Source organism: Myiozetetes cayanensis, unplaced genomic scaffold (genome assembly GCF_022539395.1).
Source record: "Myiozetetes cayanensis isolate MyiCay16 unplaced genomic scaffold, myiCay2020 scf14, whole genome shotgun sequence".
In the NCBI taxonomy this organism is placed as follows: domain Eukaryota; kingdom Metazoa; phylum Chordata; class Aves; order Passeriformes; family Tyrannidae; genus Myiozetetes; species Myiozetetes cayanensis.
Window position 1 is genome coordinate 12458369 of NW_026087048.1, and position 8856 is coordinate 12467224.

Below are 8856 nucleotides of genomic sequence, written 5' to 3' on the forward strand. Positions count from 1 at the left end.
GCAGAGTGTTTGGCTGCCTCCTTGACTCATAATGATGACAGAACCTGGGATCCAGACGAAAACAGGTTCTGACTTGGAATCAGTTACCAGGGGAAGTGACGAGGCAGCAGCTGAAGCCTGAGTAACACAGCCAAACCTGGCCATTCCTACAGTTCCCTCATGTCTCTGGAGCGCTACAGAGGAGTCACAAGGGGAATTCTCATGCTTGAGCAATGGAGAACCATGGTGTGCATCTCCATTTGATCCATCCTCCCAGCCTTTGCTGTGTGATATTTTTGGAGCAGACAGACCTTATGCCATTATACTCAGCCCTCAGTCATTCTAGACAGCGCCACGGTTCAACAGTAAGCTGGAGTAGCAACTTGCTTTAGTGTATGTTGGGGACCAGTTTGGCTTTCCAATTGTCCCAGAATGTCTCAGTTAGCCCAAAAGATGCAAAACCAGCTGCATCCTCCCGTTCTTCCTGGAGTTTGTCTTCAGTGCATCTCTGACACACAGGATGTAAGCTGGGTCAAAGTCTCTATTTCAATTGGCACAGAATTTGAGATCCAGGATCCTGTTTCTGTCCTAGAAACATTAGGAGATGGTCTGAAGGGTTTTAAAATTAACTGCTCCCAAAAATTCTTATGTTTAAGGAGCTTTGGTGCTTCTCAGCTGACAGAATTCATAGACTCACAATCAGAATGGCCTGGGTTGGAAGGGACCTTAAAGATCATCCAGTTCCAACCCCCTTGCCATTGGCAGGGACACCTTCCATTAGATCAGGTTGCTCAGAGCAACTTAATTTGGCCTTGAACACTTGTAGGGATGGGCCATCCACAGTTTCTCTGGGCAACCTATTCCAGCACCTCATCACCCTCATAGGGAAGAATTTTTCCTAATACCTAATCTAACCTACCCTCATTCAGTTTGAAGCCATTCTCCCTTGTCCTGTCACTCCAGGCCCTTGTAAATAGTCCCTCTCCATCTTTCTTGTCGGCTCCCCTCAGGCACTGGAAAGCCGCTATTAGGTCACCTCAAAGCCTACTCTTTTCCAGGCTGAGCAATTCCAATTCTCTAAGCCCTTCCTCACAGGAGACGTGCTCCATCCATTTAATCAATTGGGTGCCCTCCTCTGAACTTGCTCCAAAAGGTTCCTGTGCTGGGGACGCCAGAGCTGGATGCAGCACTGCAGGTGGGGTCTCACCAGAGAGGAGCAGAGCGGGAGAATCCCCTGCCTCGATCTGCTGCCCACACTGCTTCGGGTGCAGCCCAGGACACGGTTGGCTTTCTCCTGGAAACACGATATCATTTATTAATTTAGATCACTAACCGGGCTGAGTCCCAATCCTACCGTACTTTTAGCTCTTTGCTGCACACAGAACCCCGAAGCACAGGACTGAAGGCGTTCGGGAGCTCCAGGGATGCGCTGCTCCCTCCCTGCTGCAGCGCAGCCGGCTGCGACTAGATGTCAGCACTCCACTGGGCTACCGCGCCTCTGCGAGCACCGGCGAGCCCGGGGCTCGGGGCTGCCGGCTTAGTCCCGTTTACAGCAAAACACACGGGAAATGAACCCCACCAAAGCCTCACGAAGTCTCATATCAGGGCTGTGCAGGACAGCTGGAAAGCTACACCTGAACTGAACCGTTCTTCTGCAATGACATCCAACACCGCACAAAAAAAACCCAAAAATCACCCCTATTGGGACATCAAAAAGGGAAGAAAAGAAGAAAATAAAACCAGCAGTAATTGTCTCAAGGCCTCAGACTGTTCTTCCAGACAAAGATCTCAGTTCCCGCAATCACCTGGAACTGGAACAACTCTGGCAAGGCAGATGCAGCATGAATAGTTCAACAAAGCTTTTGTCATTTTGGCTTGGTTTTGTCTCAAACGTGATGAGATAACATCGTCTCTCACAAGTCAATTTTATGAGGATCTGTCAACTCAGTCCCCATCTGTTCTGGAAAAATAAGCCTTTTTCAGGTTAGGATAGGATGTATAGTCAAATCCACCGGGCACAGATTTAAATTAAAGTATTTGAAGCCCCTTCCTACTGCCAAGTAATGAGGGGAGGGTTTGCATTTGAGCTTCCATGTCAACCTGGTTTCTATTTCAAGCCTTTTATTATCACTTAACACTTAAAGCATATTCAGCAAAGAGGAGCAGTGCAGTGTCTGAGAATGCAGTCTGTGCAGTACTGGGGAGACAGAGCAGGTAGGAAGGATAAGTAGAGTTTCATTAAATTAGAGGTATTCACTTACAGCTACAAAATATGAGTAAAGCCTGGTAGAAGAAAGGAAGGCTCTGCCCAATGTAGAAAATGAAAATCAGAGCATTAGAGTGGCATGATACAGGCAAGAGACTGCCAAAGCTGATTTCTTAGAGTGTTCAGAGTTAACCATTATTGCTTGGGGACATGGGGCTGCACACTCTGGTCTGACTTTTTGTGTGTATAAATATACAAACTGTCACTGCTACTGAACATCCAGCACTTGGAACTGCACCCTCCGCTGTACGCTATTGAAAAGGAAATGTGTCTAACACTGAAGGAGAGAGACCTGGGGCATTTTCAACAGCTACATCCTGAGCTCTGGTCACCAGTGTCACAGCTGGCTGTTAGAGATGTCTGCTTAGAGCTGCCACCCCCTATCCAGGAGCTGAGCCCTGAGCTTCACCTCACAGCACTTTAATAGATCAAGAGGCTCTAAGTAGCAGCATTTGCACCAAAATTGCCAAGGTATTAACACTGATTTCTTTCAATAATGGTGACATTACTCATGGTCTTATTTCATCACCTCTTCAGAATTCTAAATGCTCCACTAATGAAGAAATACCTGCTTCTGCCTGTGTTCTGCCATTGCTGACGGTGAAGAAAACAAAACTGGTCTCCGTAGGTATTGTTCACTGTTCTCATATTCAGCTATTACTTACATTCTCAAAGAGTACAAAAAGCTTTTCATTAATCAATTACTAAGAAAGTCAGGAGTGATCTGTAACATCACAAACCGGTGCTGTATAGAAAGAGGATTCTTGTCACGTCTGCTCAAGTACCTGTCTCAGCCCTGTTTGCAGCAACTATCTGACAGGAGGGGAACTGGCTGGGTAGAGCAATGCCCCAGAAATTCCTGCCCAGTTGGGAGGAGTTAGGGACTGTCACATTCTTTTTTATTTGTTTGTTTGCATTCCTCATAAAATGCTGGCAGTTTGCTGAAATCACTGAACATAACAAAGGCAAAGTCAGTCTAACAGCTCTTCCAAAGCAGCAGCTGCAGGTACTGGATAGAGGACACCTCTGAACTTTCAAAATGAGCTTTGGTAAGAACATGCGTGCATGAAAAAGTGGAGATCAAGCTTTCCATCCACAGCCCGTTCCCAGTCCTGGCATCACATCCTTCCCTGGAGGTAATATCTAACATGAGAATTTTCCAGCTCACACTGCCCTCCTAAAACCACTCTCTTCCACAAGTGAACACAGAACCAAGCCTTCTCTTTCTTTGCTTCCAAGAGAAAGTAAGGGAACTATTTTCCTGCATCACTGAAGTGACTGATGCTGTGCTGTGCTGGTGACAGCTTGAGGTTTCAAACCCCGTTGTGCATGGAAGACTGTACTGTGTCATTCTCGGCCAGAATCACCACATATAGAAGAAAAAACTTGATCAGGAAACGGAAATTACCCTGGCCTACCCAATGAGTTTCTGCAAAAACTGACGTCAGAGCAGCAGCACATTTTGTGGGGCTATCTAGGGTTAGCAACGTATTGACACCAGAGCTGTATCACAGTCCAGATATACTTTGCCCCAGTGTAATTTGGTGCCAGGGATACCCCTGACAGCTGAGACTGGAACCCTGTGCTGGCTGGCAGGCATGTGGCTTTGCTCCTCTTCCATAGATCTGAGCATTAGGGAGTGCCCAGAACTGGTAATAGGCTCACAGCCACCCCTGGGGAAAAGTAAAGCTGCTCGTGTGTGAGGCTGGAAGTACCTTTTGCTTTCAGAGAAGGAAGAAGAGTGAATGAGAGGTGGGTAGGAAGTACAAGGATAAAGAAAAGGGGATGGAGAAAGAAAGGGGTCTCCAGACAAACTTCAAACTGCTTGCTGCTCTGAAGCCTTTGCAATGGGGTGGGGTTCTCTACAGACACATACTGACTGTTTAGCAAGATCAGGTTGCCTCAGAAAAGAGGTTTGTAAGGAAAAAGCTGGTTAGCTATGCCTGCCTCTTTTCCCAAAAATAATGGCTTGACATAAAATTTGAATCTAAGAACAATTGTAGATATCATGATACTTCTTTGTTACCTGTCCTGAAAGATTCAGGTGGACTCAGGTGGATTCACACATCACTGGCTTGGCCCTATGTTTTCCATCCCATGTTCCAACATGCTGACTGCATTAGCATTGTCTTTTACACTAATAATGTCTTTTACAGCAGAACTCCCCATGGGGGAAAGAAATCTTTGAAGCTACCCATTCAAATCTTCAAAGAAGGACCTTGAAGAGCACTCACAGAGAGAGTGTGGGAAAGTCTGGAACAGAGGATAATGCTATAAAGCTGGTTTTCCCCTTTGTCCATCCAACCCTGTACCACTGTTGTACTCCCACTTTTTGCAGTTATGTAAAACACCCTGAGTGATGAAGAAAGTTTATCCATTCTTCAATCCTGTTGGAAATGTCTACCAGTTTCTTCAAAAGGTTGTGACCAGAAAAAACCCATAAACCTGCAATACAGATTGCAGCCTTAACCCTGGCAGAGAGGAGATTGGAGTGGGGGAAGATGGGGGTGCTGGAGGGGGCCTGCATGGTCCAACAGCATGCATTTTTTAGGCATTTTTAAAAAGCCAAACTCCTAACCTCTGCTAGTGGTACAAAGCAAAAGTCTCTAAGAAATGCCAATTTATACTACTAAAGATTCTGGTAAAATCTGATATATTTTAGCTGTGGAATCACACTATTTAAAGAAATAGTAAATCACTCAAGAAGATATACTTTATGCCCTTTGAGCAGATACTTTTTCTTTCATTTCCTCTGTGACATATTCCCCAACCCACACCATGAAGTCATACCTCTTACAGGAAATTCTGTGGTAAAAGCAGAAAGATTCCATCAAAAGCCGACAACAAAAAGTCGTGTGCATGTCCTGTGGCTGCTCATTACCAACCCTGATCAAGAGCTGTGCACTGCTCTCTGCATCTCCCATTGAATGGAAACTGCTGAGTTCTATTACGTTTATTACTTAGCTCAGGATTATCTGCAATATGTGCTCCAGGAATCACACCTCGGACCAGCCCAAACCAGGGTTGCTCACGTCTTGCGGAGCATTGCATCTTCCCTGCAAGATCAAACAGAGGAGGCTCTCGGACCACTCTTGGACAGGATCGATATCACCTCTGTAGCAGTTGCCAAGAGAATTTTCAATGGTGTCATGGAAGAAAAGTTTGCTGATGGAAATACTAACTGGGGACGAATTATGACCATATTCACATTTGGAGGTCTTCTCACTAAGAAGCTTCAGGAGCACGGAGTTCAGCTGACAGCGGAGGAGAAGGAGCAGATCTCCTATTTCATCACAGAGTACATCATAAACCACAAAGCCCAATGGATAGATGCGAACGGTGGCTGGGTGAGTTTCTCATTTTCCACCGACGTCTTGATTAGGAGATTTCATTTAACTAAGGAAAAATATTTTTATACCCACTGTCAGAAACATTTTACTTAGGGTTTCATTTGGTGGTTTAATATTTTATGTCTGGAATGTCTCATTGAGACTTACGGTGAGAGCTTCACTTCTGGTTTAAACAGAACAAAGTGAAAACAAAACTTCCTTTTTAAAAGGCACTTTCTGATCTTTCTTCGTAGGATCATACCATAATTCAAGCTGGGAGGGACCTTAGAAAATCATTTGGTCCAGCTTTCTGCTCAAAGCACTTTAAACTAGGCATAATAAGAAATTCCCAATATTAAATCTAAAATTAAGTGGCATCCTAAGGTCAGTCAGTGTGGCAATTTTGCTTCCATGGAGGAGTCAGTCAAAAATTACTGGGGTTCAGTTTAAGGGAAGAGTACACAGGTGTGATGCTCACAAATCAAGTCAGTACTTTTGCTGTGGATTTCAACAAAGCCATTATTTAATCCCCCAAATCAGTGTTACTTACAACCAAGGTCCAGTTAAATATAACTGGGGTTAAATCTTTATTGTTTGGAGTGAAGTACTCCTAGAACTTCCATCTATCAGTGGTTAGTGCTGAGAAGAACACTTGTCAATAAGTGCATTATTTTGCCCAGCTGCTGAAATTACCTTCTGCCAGTGAAGGGAAGGTCCCTTTTGCTTCTGCAGAGTTCCATCAGAACGATACCTTTTTCTTTTGCAGTTAGGGGAATCTGGAAACCCATGACATGTGTCAGTTATTTCCTTGGTACTTTTTTCCTTTACTTATATGTAAATGTCACTTTCTCTTTCCACCCCCTCTCATCCCACTTCTCTCATATCTCCTATTTGCTATTATTTTTTCCCCCTGATTTATTTTCTAGTGTCTTGCTTTTCCTTTTTCCTTTCTACTTGTTTTAAATCCTTCTCTGTCTATAGCTGTAAAAAAGAAGTGATAGTGACTCAGGACCCCTCGGTGCACCAGATTTATTGAGCAGCCTTCTCTTTCCATCTCTTTCAAATAAAGTCAATTTTATTTAAGAGAAGTATCAACTCCTGGCAACATTCTGTCATAATAGGGGGCTCATCATAGTAGAATAAGGAGGCTTAAAGGAAGATATTTCTAAGTATATTACTACATCAGAAACATAGTACTTGTATCTCCCTGGAAGATGTGGGCTCAGGTGATAGAGTTCATGTCAGTTTTCTATTTACACAGGGAGGGCACAGTCTTGACTTAGAGATAAAACAAACATTCAGCGAGGTGCAGCTATTTTCAGCTACAGTTTTTAAAGCCTTATTCATCTTTTGGAGGTTGAGCTGTGAAAAGCTGTCCCTCTACCCACAATGCTGTAGCACCCTGTTAATCCGACACTAGCACAGGGTGGTGGGGTTTTCCTATGTGTTTTTAAGCTGTCCCTAACTGGTTTTTCTTTTCCACAGGAAAATGGCTTCCTAACAAAGTTTGAAAGAAGATCACTACTATCTTTCTCCAAAATTACAGCCCTGTTCACAGCTGTTTTTTCCTTGCTCAGAGAGTACTACTGAAATAAAAGGACCTGCCACTTATGTGTAATCTAGGTATTGCCACAAGCTTCACTTCTCAGCCTTCCTCCAAGACATATCAATAAGAAAATAATTTCCTTCCATAATTTGTTTTTAATTTATTTGTATTTATTTTGACTAAATACAATGTTTAACATGCTATCCTAATTACCAAACCTGAAGATGAGATCCCTCCTAAGAGGAATCCACACAACATCATGCAGCAATGCCAGTCCACCTTTCCAGGCAGGATTGAGATAATTTTCCACATCCAGACAGCTCTTGGAATCTCGCTTGAATCTCCATGAAAGAACATTGTTTTAGTGAAATACAATCCAATGGGTTAAGAAACAAGTTTTTATGTCATTTGTTTTGTAAATGAAATACTACTGTAATGCATTTTATTGCAATCTTTGTATAAGCAAAAGGGGACATTTTTGTGAAGATACAAGGAATGCAAATTCCAGTATAAAAGTGCTTAGAAGTCACTGATACAGACTAAGCAATTTCTATGGGAAGAACAATTTGTGGAAGCTAGCAACTTAAAAATGTGCACTCACTTACTGTTACTGCAATGGTATGTGTTTCTGTGCTGTATTTTTTAATTGCTCATATCTACAGTGAATGTTCTTTCATATCTGTGTGGTGTAATCATCTTGCTGAACTTTTTTTAAAAATAGGCAAGTATAAAATATTTTTAAGGCAAGAAAATCATGTACATACACTATTATTTTTTAAAAAATATATTAAAATATGAATTTTAAAGCCTTAGTATTTGCCTCATTTTTTACCTGAGTAAGATAACTGTTAGAAAAGCTATCACAATGTTACTGGAAAATCCCGTAGTATGTGCGTTTGACCTGACATTCATGGTTGTCAAGGCTTTAATTTTCTGGTTTACTTCTGGTAGCCTGTATAAGAAACAGACATCTCGTGGCAAAATAAATTAATTGGATCAGCTCTGATGACAGTAATTATTGTTTTATGTTGCAAAACTCCACAAATTCAAAGTAGTATGTAAGAGACTTCCTGGCTTTTACAGACCGGGGCAATTACTGTTTTGACTATAAGTCCACTTGTTTTCAAAGGTGAAACACCAGTTCTTCAAGAATTCATTCTAGAAGGGTTTTCTTCAGCTGTAGTGACTCTCCTACATCAGGGTACTAAGGCTGGGTCTAAACACCCTTCTTTCGTAGACATGATAGGAGGTGAATCAAACTGAGCCAGAAGTTGCCTGTGGCACACAACAGCACTACTCTCTGACACAAATCCTCTAGAAAATCCAGGCTTTATGACACTGAAAGAAGACCTGGTGAAGGGCTCTCCATCTTTCATTCTTCCAGCAATTAATTTTGCATCTTTCATCTCAGTGTAAGGCATTTTTTGCAGTAAGAAGAATCATTTACTGGAACAACCTTCCCAGAGATGTGGTAGAGTCCCCATCACTGTCAGTTTTCAAGATATAACTGAACAGAGCCCTAGACAGTTTTATCTAGGCTCCCTTTTCCAGGAATAGTTGGACCAGACAATCTTTCAAGGTGCTTTCCAGTCTGGGCTGTTCTGTGACTCTATGGTCTAACTTGATGGGTTTAACCACAGAACACAAGCATATGTTAATGTTTGTTAGAACTTCTGCTGCTCCTTCTTCCTCTCTCTCTCTCCTCTCCCTCTCCATCTCCACTGAAAACAAGAAAG

The 8856-nt window shown here is 42.8% G+C and overlaps 1 protein-coding gene across 1 annotated transcript; it reads left to right on the plus strand.

Moving 5' to 3' along the window:
* Window positions 1-411: 411 nt before the first annotated feature.
* Window positions 412-7878, plus strand: BCL2A1 (BCL2 related protein A1). The gene is made up of 4 exons (XM_050309612.1): window positions 412-501; window positions 2783-2873; window positions 5210-5592; window positions 7060-7878. Exons 1-4 carry the CDS (start codon window positions 412-414, stop codon window positions 7162-7164), a joined length of 669 nt encoding a protein of 222 aa, XP_050165569.1. The 3' UTR covers window positions 7165-7878.
* Window positions 7879-8856: the final 978 nt, after the last annotated feature.

What these genes read in the sequence shown, in the direction of transcription:
- BCL2A1 (XM_050309612.1), top strand. Translation starts at nt 412, where the DNA reads ATGTCTCAGTTAGCCCAAAAGATGCAAAACCAGCTGCATCCTCCCGTT. An exon ending in GCATCTCTGACACACAGGAT is followed by an intron (nt 502 to 2,782) that starts GTAAGCTGGGTC and finishes TCACCTCTTCAG; the next exon opens with AATTCTAAATGCTCCACTAA. An exon ending in TAGATGCGAACGGTGGCTGG is followed by an intron (nt 5,593 to 7,059) that starts GTGAGTTTCTCA and finishes TCTTTTCCACAG; the next exon opens with GAAAATGGCTTCCTAACAAA.